We start from the raw sequence: 17,127 nt of genomic DNA, 5'->3' as shown, positions 1-17,127 counted from the left end.
TAATGGGGGTCCCTGGGGTGACAATGGAGAGATAATGGGGTGAGAATGGGGGGATAATCGGCGGATAATGGGGGATCCTGGGTGACAATGGGGGGATAATGGGGGGTCCTGGGGTGATAATGGGGTGATAATGGGGGGGTCCTGGGGTGACACGGGGGGAGTTCTGGGGTGACAATGGGGGGGATAATGGGGGTCTCTGGGGTGATAATGGGAGGATAATGGGGTGACAATGAGGAGATAATGGGGGTCCCTGGGGTGACAATGGGGGGATAATGGGGGTCCCTGGGGTGATAATGGGGTGACAATGAGGGGATAATGGGGGGATAATGGGGGGTCCTGGGGGACAATGGGGTCCCTGAGGTGACAATGCGGGGATAATGGGGGCCCTGAGGTGACACTGGAGTGGCACTTGGGGGTTCTGGGGTAACACGAGGGTCCCTGGGGTGACAATGGGGGTCCAGGGGTGACAATGGGGGTCCCGGGGTGACAATGGGGTGACAATGGGGGGATAATGGGGTGACAATGGGGGTCCCGGGTGACCCCGCTCCCCCACTCACTTCATCGCTCCCGCCGCTTCGCCGCCGCCGCCGCCGAAACTCCGCCCCTTCCGGTCCCCCCCTTCTTCACCGCGCTCCGCCTTCGGATTGGCCAGCGCGCTGCCCTCCCTCCCCACATCTCCCTTCCGATTGGTCGAGAGAGCTGCTTATTACGGCGCGGGGGGCGTTGCATCGCGGGGGAGGGCGGGAAGGCCGGTGTGGCGGAGAAAGCAATCGAGCGCCGAGCGCCGGCGAGTTGAGCGCCGAGTCATCGAGCGGGCGGAGCCAACGCGACGCTTTTTTGGGGGGGGAACAGGGGGGGCGGTCCCGTGTGTCCCCCCGCGTGGGTTCCGAGTGACGCAGGGACACGGACAAACGTCTCCAAGAGCTTTTATGGCACAGCCCCCCCCCCATCCTCATTGCGCCTTGTTGGGGGGGGTCCCCAAATCACTGGGGGGACCCCAAACTTGGGGAGTTGGGCTGGTCCTGGGCGGGTCCATCAGCGCCGGGTCAAACCACTTGGGGGGGGGGGGGGGTGCTGGGCGGGTCCATCAGCGCCGGGTCACACCTGGGGGGGTAAACGGGGGTTATGGGGGGGGGGGGGAGCAATGGGGGTGCCCGGGGGATTTTGGGGGGACGGGGGGGGGGACACTCACCCGTGTCGCTGACGCGCGTGGCGGCCGCCGCTCCCTCTCGGGGGGGCTCATTGCGGGGTCCCCCCCCGGCTCTGCCGCGTGGTTGCTGCCGAAGTAACACCCTGTGAGCCCCACCCCCCCCACATCACTTGGTACAACCCACAACCCCCAAAGCCCTTCGGGGGGTCCCCCCATGTCCCCCCCAACCCTCAAACCATTTGGGGGGGCTCCCCTGTCCTGGGGGGGTCTCCCCATTCCCGGGGGTCTCCCCATCCCATTTGGGGGGGTCACCCCATTCCCAGAGGGTCCCCCCATTCCCAGGGGGTCTCCCCATCCCATTGGGGGGGTCCCCCCATTCCCAGAGGGTCCCCCCATTCCCAGGGGTCTCCCCACCCCATTGTGGGGGGGTCTCCTCATTCCCAGGGGGTCTCCCCATCCCATTGGGGAGGTCTCCCCATTCTGAGGTGTCTCCCCATTCCCAGAGGGTCCCCCCATTCCCGGGGGGTCTCTCCATCCCATTTGGAGGGGTCTCCCCATTCCCAGAGGGTCCTCCCATTCTTGGGGGTCTCCCCATTCCCAGGGGTCTCTCCATCCCATTGGGGGGTCCCCCCATTCCTGGGGGTCTCCCCATCCCATTGTGGGGGGGTCTCCCCATTCCCAGGGTGTCCCCCCCCCATTCTCAGGGGGTCTCCCCATCCCCTTGGGGGGGTCCCCCCATTCCCAGGGGTCTCCCCATCCCATTGGGGGGGTCCCCCCATTCCCAGGGTGTCCTCCCCCATTCCCAGGGGTCTCCCCACCCCATTGTGGGGGGGTCTCCCCATTCTCAGGGGGTCTCCCCACCCCATTGGGGGGGTCTCCCCATTCTGGGGTGCCTCCCCATTCCCAGAGGGTTCCCCCATTCCCAGGGGTCTCCCCATCCCATTGAGGGGGTCTCCCGAACCCATTTGCGGGGGTCCCCCCATTCCCAGGGTGTCCTCCCCCATTCTCAGGGGGTCTCCCCATCCCATTGGGGGGGTCCCCCCATCCCCAGAGGGTCCCCCCATTCCCAGGGGTCTCCCCACCCCATTGTAGGGGGTCTCCCCATTCTCAGGGGGTCTCCCCATCCCATTTGGGGTGGTTCCCCCATTCCCAGAGGGGTCCCCCCATTCCCAGGGGTCTCCCCATCCCATTTTGGGGGGGTTCCCCCATTCCCAGGGGTCTCCCCACCCCATTGGGGGGGTCTCCCCATTCTGGGGTGCCTCCCCATTCCCAGAGGGTCCCCCCATTCCCAGGGGTCTCCCCATCCCATTGGGGGGGTCTCCCCATCCCATTTGGGGGGGTCCCCCCATTCCCAGGGGTCTCCCCATCCCCTTGGGGGGGTCCCCCCATTCCCAGGGTGTCCTCCCCCATTCTCAGGGGGTCTCCCCACCCTATTGTGGGGGGGTCTCCCCATTCTCAGGGGGTCTCCCCATCCTATTGGGGGGGTCCCCCCATTCCCAGGGTATCCCCCCCCATTCCCAGGGTGTCCCCCCCCATTCCCAGGGTGCCCCCCCCCAATTAGGGGGGTTCCTCACCTGTCCCCCCCCCTCCTCCTCCTCCTCAGCGCCATCCCCACCCCCGGCACCAACAGCACCAATGGCAGCACCAAGGCCAATGTCAAGGGCGCCGGGGGGGGCAGCGGGACCCTCCAGTGCTGCCGGGGGGTCCCCCCAACCTCCTCCTCGCAGCGAACCCCCATAAAGCCGGGGGGGCAGGCGCAGACGTGGCCCGAGATGTGGGTGTAGCAGGTACCCCCGTGGCGACAGGGGTTGGGGGTACAGTCGTCGGCGCGGTGACAGCGGGGGGGGCGCGTAGCCCAGGGTGCAGCTGCAGGAGAAGCTGTTGGGGCCGTCCTGGCAGGTGCCCCCGTTGGCGCAGGGGTTGGGGGAACAGTCGTCGCGGTTGTGTTGGCACAGGGGACCCCAAAATCCGGGGGGGCAGCGGCAGGAGGGGCCGCGGGGGGTGTCGCGGCACTGGGCGCCTGGGGGGATATGGGGGGGTGGTGGTGAGGTGGGGGGGGGGGTGGTAAATTGGGGACAGGGGGACATTGGGGGTGTGGGGGACATGGGGATGTGGGGGACATTGGGGACATGGGGGGCATGGGGGATATGGGGGGCATTGGGGACATGGGGGACATTGGGAAACATTGGGGACATGGGGATGTCTGGGACATTGGGGACATTGGGGCATGGGGGGACATGGGGATGTGGGGGACATGGGGGACATGGGGGGACATGAGGGACATGGGGGGACATGGGGGGACATGGGGGGACATGGGGGGACATGGGGGGACATGGGGGACATTGGGAAACATTGGGGACATGGGGATGTGTGGGACATTGGGGACATTGGGGCATGGGGGGATATGGGGATGTGCGGGACATGGGGGGACATGGGGGGCATGGGGGGCAGTGACATCAAATAGGGGACGTGGGGGACATGGGGGACACTCAGGGGACATTGAGGTGACACAGGGGACACGGGTGACACCGAGGTGACACGGGTGACACAGGTGACACTGACCATTGAGACATGGGCTCTGTGCACAACGGTGGGTGGGGACAGGGACACGGGTGACACAGGTGACACTGGGGACACTGAGGTGACATGGAGGAGACACAGGGGACACCGAAGTGACACAAGTGACACTGACCATTGAGACACAGGCTCTGTGCACACGGGTGGGTGGGGACGGGGACACGGGTGACACAGGTGACATGGGGGACACTGAGGTGACATGGAGGTGATACGGGGGACATGGGGGACACCGAAGTGACACGGAGGTGACACTGACCGTTGAGACAGGGGCTCTGCGCACACCGGTCCGCCCGCCGCTCGCAGTTGGCGCCGCGGTAGCCGGGGGGGCAGCGGCAGCTGTAGCCGGTGTCACCGTCACCCGTGGGGACGCAGGAGCCGCCATTGAAACACGGCCCCAGGGCGCACGGGGACACCGGGGACACCCCCGGGGACACCCCCGGGGACTCCCCTGGGGACACCAGGGACAGCGGGGACACCCCCGGGGAAATCCCCAGGGAAACCCCTGGGGACACCCCTGGGACTTCTGGGGATACCCTCGGGGATACCCTTGGGGATACCCCCGGGACTTCTGGGGCGACCCCCGGGGATACCCTTGGGGATACCCCCAGGACTTCCGGGGCAACCCCTGGGGATACCCTTGGGGACACCCCCAGGACCTCAAGGGCAACCCCTGGGGATACCCCTGGGGATACCCTTGGGGATACCCCCGGGACTTCCAGGGCAACCTTTGGGGATACCCCTGGGACTTCTGGGGCGATCCCTGGGGATAATCTTGGGGACACCCCCAGGACTTCTGGGGCGACCCCTGGGGATACCCTTGGGGATACCCCTGGGGCTTCTGGGGCAACCCCTGGGGATACCCCCGGGGATACCCTTGGGAACCCCCTGTGGCTTCTGGGGTGACCCCCGGGGATACCCCAGGGGACCCCCCCTGGGGTGCCGGTGCCTCCGGTGCCGCCGGCCGGGGGGGGTCACACGGTGCCCCCCGGGAGTCGCTGCCGGGACCCTGCGGGGGTGGAAGCGTTAATGGGGGGGGGGGGACACCGGGGACACCCCCAAAGTGGGGGGGGGGTGGAGAGAGGGGGTCATGGGGTGGTATTGGGAGGTCATGGGGTGACAGGGGGGGTCCCTGGGGTGACATTGGGGAGCCATGGGGTGACACTGGGGGGGTCATGGGGTGACACTGGGGGGTCTTGGGGTGACTAGGGGGGTCCCTGGGGTGACATTGGGGGGCCATGGGGTGACATTGGGGGGGGTCCCTGGGGTGACACTGGGGGGGTCATGGGGTGACTGAGGAGGGTCATGGGGTGACAGGGCTGGGGAGGTCCCTGGGGTGACACTGGGGGGGTCATGGGGTGACTGAGGAGGGTCATGGGGTGACAGGGCTGGGGAGGTCCCTGGGGTGACACTGGGGGGGTCCCGGTGTGGGGGGGTCCCTGGGGTGACCGGGGGGGGGTTTTGGGGTGCGGGGGGGTCCCCACTCACCACACAGGATCCCCCGTTGGCGCCGGCGCTGCCGTTGGTGCCGGAGGGGGCACAGGGTTCCCGACACCCCCCTATGGGGACAGAGGGGGGTCAGGACCCCCCCAAACCCCAGGGACACCCTCCCCCCCCATATCACCCATGTCCCACATGCCCCTAATGTCTCGTGTCCCCCATTTGATATCAGTGTCCCCCCGTGTCCCCATGTCACCCACATCCCCATATCTCCATGTCCCCATGTCCCCCTATGTCCCCCCATGTCACCCATTTGATGTCACTGTCCCCCATGTCCCCATATGTCCCCACATCCCCCCATGTCCCCCACGTCCCCCCATGTCATCACGTCCCCCCATGTCACCCATTTGATGTCACTGTCCCCCCATGTCCCATGTCCCCCCACATCCCCATGCCCCCTCATGTCCCCACATCCCCTATGTCCCCCCACATCCCTCATGTCCCCCATGTCCCCCATTTGATGTCACTGTCCGCCATGTCCCCATGTCCCCTCACGTCCCCATGTCCCCCATGTCCCCCACATCCCCATGTCCCTCACATCCCCCTCTGTTACCCATTTGATGTCACTGTCCTCCATGTCCCCATGTCCCCACGTCCCCCATGCTCCCCCACATCCCCATGTCCCCCCGTGTCACCCATTTGATGTCACTGTCCCCCATGTCCTCATGTCCCCCCACGTCCCCATGTCCCCCCATGTCCCCCATTTGATGTCACTGTCCCCCATGTCCCCACATCCCTCCACATCCCCATATCCCCCCATGTCCCCCATTTGATGTCACTGTCCCCCATGTCCCCATGCCCCCCCATGTCCCTCCATGTCCCCCCCATGTCCCCACGTCCCCATGTCCCCCATGTCCCCCACATCCCCCATGTCACCCATTGATGTCACTGTCCCCATGTCCCCATGTCCCCCACTGGTGTCACTCACGGCGGGGGGGCCGGGGGGGCCGGGGGGGGCGCGCAGCGGGGGGGCCGCGCGGGGGGGCGGCAGCGCAGGCGGGTGCGGAAGCTCAGGCCCCCCCCGCCGGGCCCCCCCCCGCCCCCCCCCGTCCAGGGCCCCCCCGGGACCAGGTGCTGCCGCGTCACCGCGCGCCCCAAAAAACGGCGCCGGGGGGGCCCTGGGCGGGGGGAGGGGACACATCAGCACCCCCGGAACCCCCCTTGTATCATCCCCCATGGGACCCCCATGTACCCCCCCTGAGACCCCCCCAAACCCCTGCCCCCCCAGACCCCCTTTTGCCACCCATTGACCCCCTGGGACCCCCATTTACTCCCCCCCACCCTCATGGGACCCCCCCAACCCCATGGCCCCCCCTTGACTCCCAGACCCCCCCCCGTTTGCCCCCCCTGCACCCTCATTTGCCCCTATTTAACCCCCTGGGACCCCCATTTACCCCCAAACCATAGGGACCCCCCCTTGACCCCCATTACCCCCCCAAACCCCAGGGCCCCCATTTGTCCCCCCTGGACCCCCATTTGCTCCCATTTAACCCTCTAGGACCCCCATTTACTCCCCCCCACCCTCATGGGACCCCCCCAAACCCCAGACCCCCCTTGACCGCCATTCCCCCCCCAAACCCCAGACCCCCCATTCACCCCCCTAGATCCCCATTTGCCCCACATTGACCCCCTGGACCCCCATTTACCCCCCCCCACCCTCATGGGACCCCCCTAAACCCCAGACCCCCCTTGACCCCCTGGGACCCCCATTGACTCCTCCCCACACACTCATTGGACCCCCATGTGCCCCCCCACCCTCATGGGACCCCCCCTAAACCCCAGACCCTTATTTGCCCCCCCAGACCCCCCCTCACCTCCGGATCCTTTGGGCTCTTCCAGTCTCCAGGACTCAATGACAAGGGACACGGTGCCCTGGGGGGGGGGACACACCAAATTTAGGGGGGAGGGTCACTTAATCCCTTGGGGGGAGTCAGATTTGGGGGGGGGGGGCGTCCTTACCGGCCATGGGAAAGCAAAGGGCAAGCGGAGAATTCGGGGGGTCCCTGGAGCGGGGGGGGGGCCGGGGGGGCTGTGAGTGACCCCCAAAGTGCAGCCGCCCCCCCCGGGGGGGCGCAGGCAGAGCCGGAAAATGAGGCGGCAGGAAGGGGGGGGGTCCCCGCACGGCCCCTCCCGCGCCGACAGCACCCGCAGCTCCAGCACCCCCGATGGGGAGACCTGGGTGGGGGGGGGGGTCAGCACCCGAGACTCCCCCAAAATGCCCCCCCCCCCCTCCCCCCCAATCCCCCAAATACCCTGAGACCCCCCCCCCACCTGAAACTCCCCCCAGGGGACCCTCCAAATAACCCCCCAGTGACCCCCCCAATAACCCCCCAAATAAACCCCCATGACCCCCCCAATAACCCCCCACGAACCCCCCCCCAATAACCGACCAAATAACCCCCCATGACCCCCTAAATAACCCCCCAAATAAACCCCCATGACCCCCCAAATAACCCCTCCAGGGACTCCTCCAGTAGCCCCCCAGAATCCCCCCAAATAACCCCCCAGGGACCCCCAAATAACCCCCGGGACCCTCCCCCAAATAACCCTCCAGGATTCCCCCTAAATAAACCCCTATGGACACCCCCCAACAACCCCATAAATAACCCCCCATGACCCCCTAAATAACCCCCCAAATAACCCGCCAGGACCCCCTCCTCGGTTGATACTCACGGGGGGGGCGCAGAGGAGGATGAGGATGATGGGGGGTGGGAGGAAGGCGCGAGGCACCATTTGGGGAGGGGGTCGGGGGGTCCCGTCCGCTCCGGGGGCTCCGCGGGGTCTGAGCGCGGCGACCCCCTAGACCCCTTTTTAAAGGCTTGGCCACGCCCCCAGCTCCAAGCCACGCCCACCCGGCCACTTTCTAAAGGCTCGGCTCCACCCCAGGCCACGCCCCCAACCCACAGACCCCTGTGAAGTGTTCGCCCCGCCTCTTTAACTCGCCACGCCCCCTCCCGCTGGCCACGCCCCCAACCCATAGGCACCTGTAGAGTGCTCGCCCCGCCCCTTTGTCTAGCCACGCCCCTGCCAAACCACGCCCCTCCTCTTGCCACGCCCCCAACCCATAGACACCTGTAAAGCGCTCACCCCGCCCCTTTTTATCTGGCCACGCCCCCTCAGCGGCCACGCCCCCCGGGACGCAGCGCCCCCACCGCCCAGGACACGCATCGCGCCCCACAACCCGGCTTGAGGGGGTCACCCCGCGCCCCCCCACATCACCACAGCACCCACAGCTCCACGTCACTCTTTATTCACCCCCCCCACCCCAAAACCCCTCCAAATCCCCCCAAAAACGGGGCTGCTGCCCAAACTGTCCATGTCACAGCGCCGCATCCCCCACGCTCCTACAAAAAGGGGCGGGGGTGGGCACATTGCGGGGACACCCCACTGATGACATCACGCTGACGTCACCATGACATCATTGCTGCTTGGAGCGTGGCCAGAACCGCCCCGCCAGGCCCCCCAGGAACAGCCCCGTCGGCTTCTGCTCCGCCAGGCGCTGCTGCTCCTCCTGCCGTTTGGGGCAAAAAGCCGCCGTTACGGGCAAAACGGGGGCGCGTCCCCCCGTCTGTCCCTTTGTCCGCCCCCCACCGCGCTGTCCCCTTGTGTCCCCAACCTCCTCCAGCCGCGTCCGGCGCCGCTGAAACGCCGCCAGCGGATCCTCCTCCAGCGCGTAGTTCTCCAGCACCGTCCGGACGTCCTCCACGCCGCTGAGCGCGATGGCTGCGGGACACACGGAACAGGGGGATGGTTGATGGCAGAGCGGTGGATGCGGTCACCTTGACTTCAGTAAAGACTTTGACATGGTGAGAGGTAAGAGAGGTTCTCCTGCCCCTCTGCTCTGCCCTTGAAATAAGGGTTTAGCTCAGATACTATCAGGATGTACTTAGGCAACATATATGTGCATATAATATATACAGCCATAGCACCCTGAGAATGCCCTTGGAAGCTAAGCAGGGTCAGGCCCGGTCAGTGCTTGGATGGGAGACCAGCTGGGTGCTGTGGGCTGAGCCAGCACTGGCCCTTGTGGCCAGGAAGCCAATGGGACCTGGGGTGGGTTAGAAGGGGGTGGTCAGTAGGTCAGAGAGGTTCTCCTGCCCCTCTGCTCTGCCCTTGAAATAAGGGTTTAGCTATCAGGATATACTTTAGGAATATATATATATATACATATGTATAATATATACAGCCAGAGCACCCTGAGAATGCCCCATCTCATCTGATCTGGGAAGCTAAGCAGGGTCGGGCTCGGTCAGTGCTTGGATGGGAGACCAGCTGGGTGCTGTGGGCTGAGACAGCACTGGCCCTTGTGGCCAGGAAGCCAATGAGACCTGGGCGGGGTTAGAAGGGGGTGGTCAGTAGGTCAGAGAAGTTCTCCTGCCCCTCTATTCTGCCCTTGAAATAAGGGTTTAGCTATCAGGAAAGAATATATATATATACATATGTATAATATATACAGCCAGAGCACCCTGAGAATGGCCCATCTCGTCTGCTCTGGGAAGCTAAGCAGGGTCGGGCCCGGTCAGCGCTTGGATGGGAGACCCGCTGGGTGCCGCGGGCTGAGCCAGCACTGGCCCTTGACGGACGCGGCGTTGCGGGGGGGGTCGGGGGTGGGTTTTGGGGGGGTTTGACCCACTCTTGAGGAAGGCGGCCAGGTCGTAGAGCGCGCGGTCGTCGGAGCCGCCGTCCCAGCGCGGCAGCGCCAGCCCGTTGAAGGGCTGCAGGCGGAAGGACTCGCGGCGGCAATCCACCACCACCACCTTGGCCGGGTCTCTGTTGAGGCATGAGATGTCCTGGGGGGGGACAGAGAGAGGGGTTTGTTGGTGCTGGGGGGGGGTCACGGGGGGGCAGAGCGAGGGGTGGGGTGGGGGGACACAGCGTGGGGACAGGGGGACATGGGGACACAGCGTGGGGCATTGGGACAGGACAAGGGACATGGGGACACAGGGATATGGGGACACGGGGGACATGGGGGACACAGCCATGGAGACAGGACAGGGGGACAAGGGACATGGGGACACAGCGGCACAGCATGGAGCATGGGGACATGGGGACACAGGGGACACAGCCATGCGGACATGGGGACACAGCCATGGGGCATTTGGACAGGACAGGGGGACAAGGGACATGGGGACACAGGGGACACAGCCATGGGGCATTGGGACAGGACAGGGGGACAAGGGACATGGGGACACAGGGACATGGGGCCATGGGGACACAGCCATGGGGTATTGGGACAGGACATGGGGACAAGGGACATGGGGACAGAGGGACACAGAGGACACGGCCATGGGGACACAAGGGCCATGGGGACACAAGGGGGACACAGATCAGAGGACACAGGGGGACATGGGGGGGACACAGGGGGCCATGGGGACACAGGGGGACACAAGGGGACACGGACCGGAGGACATGGGGGACATGGGGCCAGGGGGACACAGGGGCCATGGACCAGAGGACACGGGGGACATGGGGGGACATGGGGACACGGGGGGCCATGGGGACAAGTCCCCACCTTGACGTGGTGCCCGTCCATGTAGCGCGTGGCGTCGCGGAACAGGCGGTAGGACACGAAGCCATGGGGGTCGATGCTGTCGATGAGCGGGAACGCCGTCTGGGGGGGGTCACCAAAAACAGGGGGGGCGGTGAGGGGCCAGGGGACACCCCCAGTGTCCCCCGGTGTCCCCCAATGTCCCCATGTCCCCACCATCCCGGTTTCCGAGGTGAACACCACGATCTCGTAGAGCGGCGCCAGTTGCTGCAGGAGATTCTCGATCCCCGGGCGCTTCTTGAACCGCCAACCGGTGACAAGCTGGGGACACAACGGGGTGTTGTTGGGGGGGGTGTCACGGTGTTGTGTCACCCGGCGGGACGGGGGGGTGACATTGGGGACACTATGGGGGGACACTCACCGACCACTCGGGGTGCAGCAGGACGTCGGTGAGCTCGATCACCAGGGTGTAGGGGGGTTGGTAATAGGGGTCGCGCAGGGGGTCCGGGAGCAGTTTGGGGCTGGTGGGCTCGATGATCATCTGGGGGGGGGGAACGATGTCAAAAAGGGGGGAGGAACCCCCCCAAAATTGGGGGTGGAACCATCCAAAATTGGGGGTGAATCGAGCCTCAAATTGGGGGTGAAACACCCCAAAATTGGGGGTGAAACGATCCCAAAGTGGGGATGAAATAGCCCCTAAATTGGGGATGAAACCGCCCAAAAAGTGGGGGTGAATCGAGCCTCAAATTGGGGGTGAAACCCCCCCAAAAGTGGGGATGGAACAGCCCCCAAGTGGGGACCAAACCCCCCAAAATTGGGGGTGAAACCGCCCAAAAAGTGGGGATTAACCTCCCAAAATTGGGGAACCGCCCAAAAAGTGGGGATTAACTCCCCAAAATTGGGGATGAAACCCCCAAAATTGGGGATGAAACCCTCCGAAATTGGGATGAAACACCCCAAAATTGGGGATGAATCGACCCCAAAATTGGGGATGAAACCCCCTAAAATTGGAGTTGAAACCCCCCAAAAATTGGGGATGAACCAACCCCAAAAATGGGGAGAAAACCCCCAAAAGTGGGGATAGACCCCCCAAAATTGGAGATGAAACTCCCTAAAATTGGGGTTCAAACCCCTCAAATTGGGGACGAATCAACCCCAAAAATGGGGAGAAACCCCCCAAAAAGTGGGGACAAAACTCCCCCAAATTGGGGGTGAAACAACCTCAAAGTGAGGACAAAACCCTCCAAAAAGTGGGGATGAAACCCCCCAAATTGGGGACAAACCCCCCCCAAATTAGAGATGAAACCCCCAAAATTGAGGATGAAACCCCCCAAAACTGGGGGTGAAACGATCCCAAAGTGGGCACAAAACCCCCCAAAAAGTGGGGACGAAACCCCCCAAAAACGCCCCAAATTGACGCAAAACGTCCCCAAAACAGGGACAAAGGTCCCCGGGCTGGGAACGGCCCCCCCCCACGGGCATAATAATGGGGTGACCATCCCCAAAAAGGGGGGAAACCCCCCAAAAAATGGGGGGGAACCCCCCCAAAAACGCACCTGCCTGTAGTCCTTGAAGTACTTGTAGGTCCTGCGGAGCTGCTGGATGCCCACGGGGTCTGTGGTGACAACCGGGTGACAATCGGTGTCCCCAAGGGGGGTGACAACCGGCGTCCCCAAGCGGGGGTGACAACCGGTGTCCCCAAGGGGGGGTGACACCCCTTTCCCCCCCCCCGTGGGAAAGAAGCACCGAAACGCCCCCCAAAAAAGCCCCTTTTGGGTCACACCGGGGTGGGAGAAACAACGTGACAACGGGTGACAATGAGGTGACAAATCGCGGTGTCCCCAACTCACCGGCGTCGAACTCATCGGGGATCTGTGGGGACAAGGGGGGGGTCAAAACGATGACATTGGGGGGGGGTGACAATGGGGAGGTGACAGGGACAATTTGCACGTAGGTGATGTTGTCACCTCCCCCCGTACGGTGTCATTGTCACTTTGTCACCCTATTTGATGTCCCCATGTCCTCCCCCGGACATGGGACAATTGGCACTTTCCTGTCCCCGGGGGGTCGCACATCAAAAAGGTCCAAAAAAGGGGTTTTAGGGAAAAAGAGGGATTGTCACCCCCCCCCGGGACACGTCGCTTTGGGGACAAATCACTCGCTTTGGGGACATGTCACCCCCCTTGGGGACACGTCATTTTGGAGACAAAACACTCACTTTGGGGACATGTCACCCCCCTTGGGGACATGTCAATTTGGGGACATGCCACCCCCCTTGGGGACAAAACACTCACTTTGGGGACATGTCACCCCCCTTGGGGACACGTCACTTTGGGGACAAAACACTCACTTTGGGAACATGTCGCCCCCCTTGGGGACACGTCGCTTTGGGGACAAATCACTCACTTTGGGGACATGTCACCCCCCTTGGGGACAAATCACTCACTTTGGGGACAAAACACTCACTTTGGGGATATGTCACCCCCCTTGGGGACACGTCACTTTGGGGACAAAACACTCGCTTTGGTGACATGTCACCCCCCTTGGGGACATGTCATCCCCCTTGGGGACACGTCACCCCCCCAATGTCCCGCCGTCCTCACCTTGGCCCCGTGCTCGTCCACCGCGTTGGTGCCTGTGGGGGGAACGGTGACATTGGGGACATCGTGGGGACACTGGGGGACACGGGGGGACATTGAGGGGACACCAGGGGACATGGAGGGGACAACGGGGGGACACTGCGGGGACACTGGGGGACATGGAGGGGACAATGTGGGGACACTGCGGGGACACTGGGGATATCGGGGGACATGGGGACACCAGGGGACACTGAGGGGACACTGAGGGGACACCGGGGTCCAGGGGGACACCGGGGGACACTGAGGGGACACCACAGTGCCACTGGGGCCCAGGGGGACACTGTGGTGACATGGAGGGGACAGTGGGGGACACTGAGGGGACACTGGTGACACGGAGGGGATACTAGGGGACACTGTGGTGACCCAGAGGGGACACCGTGGTGACACCGTGGTGACACCGGGGGACACCGAGGGACAGGGGGACACCGTGGTGACACCGGGGGACACTGTGGTGACACCGAGGGGACATGGTGGTGACCTGGAGGGGACAGCGGGGGACACTGTGGTGACACCGGGGGACACTGAGGGACAGGGGGACACTGAGGGGACAGTGCAGGGACACCGTGGTGACACCGGGGGACACTGTGGTGACACCGAGGGGACACCGTGGTGACCCAGAGGGGACAGCGGGGGACACTGTGGTGACACTGAGGGGACACCGAGGGACAGGGGGACACTGAGGGGACACTGGGGGGACACCGGGGGACACTAAGGGGACACTGTGGTGACACAGAGGGGACCCCAAGGGACAGAGGGACACTGTGGTGACACCGAGGGGACACTGTGGTGACCCGGAGGGGACAGTGGAAGACAATGAGGAGACCCCGAGGGACAGGGGGACACTGTGGTGACCTGAAGGGGACAGTGGGGGACACCGTGGGACACTGTGGTGACATCGAGGGGACAGCGGGGGACACCGTGGTGACACCGGGGGACACCGAGGGACAGGGGGACATCGTGGTGACACTGAGGGGACACTGTGGTGACACCGAGGGGACACCGAGGGACAGGGGGACACTGAGGGGACAATGTGGTGACACTGCGGTGACACCGGGGCCCAGGAGGACACTGTGGTGACCCGGAGGGGACAGCGGGGGACACTGTGGTGACACTGAGGGGACACCGAGGGACAGGGGGACACAGAGGGGACACTGTGGTGACCTGGAGGGGACAGCGGAGGACACTGTGGTGACACTGAGAGGACACCGAGGGACAAGGGGACACTGAGGGGACACTGTGGTGACACCATGGTGACCCAGAGGGGACAGCGGGGAACACCGTGGTGACACCGGGGGACAGGGGGACACTGAGAGGACACTGTGGTGACACCATGGTGACCCAGAGGGGACAGCGGGGGACACCGAGGGACAGTGGGACACTGTGGTGACACCGGGGGACACCGTGGTGACACTGAAGGGACACTGTGGTGACACCGGGTGACACCGCAGTGACACCGGGGGGACTCACCGAAGATGTAGACGATGGCGAGGCCGCCGCCGGCGCCCAGCAGCCCCGCCAGGCGCAGGGACACTGAGGGGACAGTGGGGGACACCGAGGGGACAGCGGGGGGACTCACCGAAGATGTAGACGATGGCGAGGCCGCCGCCGGCGCCCAGCAGCCCCGCCAGGCGCAGGGCCACCCGCCGCGCCACGGCCGCGCGCTCCCGCCGCCGCCGCGCCTCCTCGTCACCGTCCTCATCACCGGCACGCCCGGGGGGGCCCGACGCAGCCTGCGGGGACACGGGGACGTGGGGACGCTGCGGGGACACGGGGACAACCGGGGACAGGGGGAGATGGGGACACCTGGGGACAGGGGGACGCTGCGGGGACACGGGGACAACCGGGGACAGGGGGAGATGGGGACACCTGGGGGACACCCTGAAGGACACAGTAGGGGACATAGGGACACTGTGGGGGGACATCCGAGGGGGGCACTGGGGGGACATGGGGACACAGTGGGGACGTGGGGACACCCAGGGAGATGGGGACACCTGGAGGACACAGCAGGGGACACAGTAGGGGACATGGGGACACTGGGGGGACATGGGGGGACATGGGGGGACCCTGGGGGAAACCCCAAGGGACATCCTGGGGGGACACTGGGGGGACATGGGGACACCTGGGGGACACCGCGGGGGACACAGGGACACCCAGAGAGATGGGGACACTTGGGGGACACAGCAGGGGACATGGGAACACTGCGGGGGACATCCCAGAGGGACACAGAGGGGACATGGGGACACAGCAGGGGACATCCCGGGGGACATTCTGGGGGACACTGGGGGGACATGGGGACACCCCAAGGGACATCCCAGGGGACACTGGGGGGACATGGGGACACCCCGAGGGACACAGCAGGGGACACTGGGGGGACATGGGGACACCTGGGGGACACCCCAAGGGACACAGCGGGGGACACGCGGGGGACACTTGGGGGACATGGGGACACTGGGGGGGACATTCCGGGGGACACTGGGGGCACATGGGGACACCCCAAGGGACACTGGGAGGACATGGGGACACCTGGGGGCCACCCCGAGGGACACAGCAGGGGACACAGTAGGGGACATGGGGACACTGGGGGGACATGGGGACACTGCGGGGGGGACATCCCAGGGGGACACTGGGGGGACATGGGGACACCCTGGGGACACAGTGGAGGAAACAGTGGGGGACATGGGGAGACCCCAGAGCGGACATGGGGACACCCCAGAGGGGACACAAGGGGGACATGGAGACACCCCAGAGGGGACACAGCGGGGGACATGGGGACACTGGGGGGACATGGGGACACCCCACAGGGGACACAAGGGGGACATGGGGACACTGGGGGGACATGGGGACACCCCACAGGGGACATGGGGACACCCCGGGGACACAAGGGGGACATGGGGACACTGGGGGGACATGGGGACACCCCAGAGTGGACACAAGGGGGACATGGGGACACTGGGGGACATGGGGACACCCCAGATGGGACACAAGGGGGACATGGGGACACTGGGGAGACATGGGGACACCCCCAGAGGGGACACAAGGGGGACATGGGGACACCCCCAGAGGGGACACAAGGGGGACATGGGGACACTGGGGGGACATGGGGACACCCCTAGAGGGGACACAAGGGGGACATGGGGACACCCCAGAGGGGACACGGTGACGGGGGGGGGGGAACACGCTGAAAAAGGGCCCCCCCGGGGACACTTGGGGACATCCAGGGGACACCCAGCGACCCCTGAGGGACACGCGGGGACACTTGTGGACACACGCGGGGACATTTGGGGACACTTGCGGACACGCGCGGGTTTCCCGCCCCCTCAGGCCCGGGCCCCGCGCCGCCCGCCCGCTTCAGCCCCACCTGGTGCCGCCGCAGCCGCTCCCGCAGCACCTCGGCGGTGGCCCCGGCGGCCCCGGCGGTGGCTCCGGCGGTCCCGGAGGCCCCGGAGGCCCCGGCGGTGCCGCTGTGGGCCCGGCCCAGCGCGGAGCGGACCCGCCGGGCCCCGAGGGCGGCCCGGACCCCGCGGACCGCACAGGCCGCAGCCGCCGCCGCCATCTTGCCGTACGGCACTGCGCAGGCGCGGTGCTGGTGGCCAATCCCCTTCCTGAGCGCACAGCCAATGAGCGACGGCGGAGGGGGGAGGAGGGGAGGAGTCGGGGTGAAAGAGGCGGGGCGGGAGGGGGGACCACCAATGGCGGCGCGGCTGCTGGCCAATGGTGGCGGAGGGGAGGCGGGGCCGGCGTTGCGGGAGCCAATGAGAGAGCAGGTGGAAGTGGAG

General features: G+C 65.4%; 3 protein-coding genes across 4 annotated transcripts in view; all 3 read right to left on the bottom strand.

Annotated features, from left to right (window-relative positions):
• The window catches only part of ERCC2 (ERCC excision repair 2, TFIIH core complex helicase subunit), a gene marked incomplete at its 5' end in the record, with an annotated part of 13,902 nt that extends 12,946 nt beyond the window's left edge, over nucleotides 1-956 (bottom strand). Inside the window, one exon of the mRNA XM_080361631.1 lies at nucleotides 711-956. Within this exon, the coding sequence (XP_080217757.1) occupies nucleotides 711-956 (246 nt within the window). The remainder of the gene's footprint in view (nucleotides 1-710) is intronic.
• A 90-nt stretch (nucleotides 957-1,046) lies between these two features.
• On the bottom strand, nucleotides 1,047-7,957 carry DLL3 (delta like canonical Notch ligand 3; the record flags this gene model as incomplete). Its single annotated transcript, XM_080361629.1, is given in 9 exon segments — nucleotides 1,047-1,104; nucleotides 2,725-2,985; nucleotides 2,987-3,170; nucleotides 3,984-4,148; nucleotides 5,213-5,283; nucleotides 6,153-6,342; nucleotides 7,039-7,096; nucleotides 7,184-7,399; nucleotides 7,898-7,957. Coding segments are annotated over 9 exon segments (1,263 nt in total).
• A 566-nt stretch (nucleotides 7,958-8,523) lies between these two features.
• Nucleotides 8,524-16,905, bottom strand: TIMM50 (translocase of inner mitochondrial membrane 50). 2 transcript variants are annotated; one of them, XM_080361660.1, is made up of 11 exons: nucleotides 16,710-16,905; nucleotides 14,928-15,081; nucleotides 13,316-13,347; nucleotides 12,563-12,584; nucleotides 12,269-12,327; nucleotides 11,134-11,253; nucleotides 10,929-11,033; nucleotides 10,737-10,835; nucleotides 9,858-10,014; nucleotides 8,841-8,947; nucleotides 8,524-8,735 (listed from the first exon to the last, which is right to left on the bottom strand). In XM_080361660.1, the coding sequence occupies exons 1-11, from the start codon at nucleotides 16,902-16,904 to the stop codon at nucleotides 8,643-8,645; spliced, it is 1,143 nt and encodes a 380-aa protein (XP_080217786.1). In that variant the 5' UTR covers nucleotide 16,905; the 3' UTR covers nucleotides 8,524-8,642. The 2 variants fall into 2 exon arrangements, with proteins under 2 accessions (XP_080217786.1, XP_080217785.1); XM_080361659.1 differs by lacking the exon at nucleotides 16,710-16,905 and adding an exon at nucleotides 15,218-15,440 and having other exon boundaries at nucleotides 14,928-15,154.
• Nucleotides 16,906-17,127: the final 222 nt, after the last annotated feature.

The sequence above is a fragment of the Nesoenas mayeri genome, assembly GCF_963082525.1.
Source record: "Nesoenas mayeri genome assembly, chromosome: 35".
Classification (NCBI taxonomy): domain Eukaryota; kingdom Metazoa; phylum Chordata; class Aves; order Columbiformes; family Columbidae; genus Nesoenas; species Nesoenas mayeri.
The sequence above is the reverse complement of the archived record's forward strand: the minus strand, read 5'-3'. Positions and strand labels throughout refer to the sequence as shown.

Bases quoted from the DNA above. Each gene is read 5' to 3' on its own strand.
- TIMM50 (XM_080361659.1), bottom strand. From the start codon at position 15,438: ATGTCCCTTGGGGTTTCCCCCAGGGTCCCCCCATGTCCCCCCATGTCC. The intron at 11,254-12,268 runs GTGCGTTTTTGG...CCCCCCCCCCAG, and splicing joins ACTTCAAGGACTACAGGCAG to ATGATCATCGAGCCCACCAG. The intron at 8,736-8,840 runs GTTGGGGACACA...CCCAAACGGCAG, and splicing joins GCCGGACGCGGCTGGAGGAG to GAGGAGCAGCAGCGCCTGGC.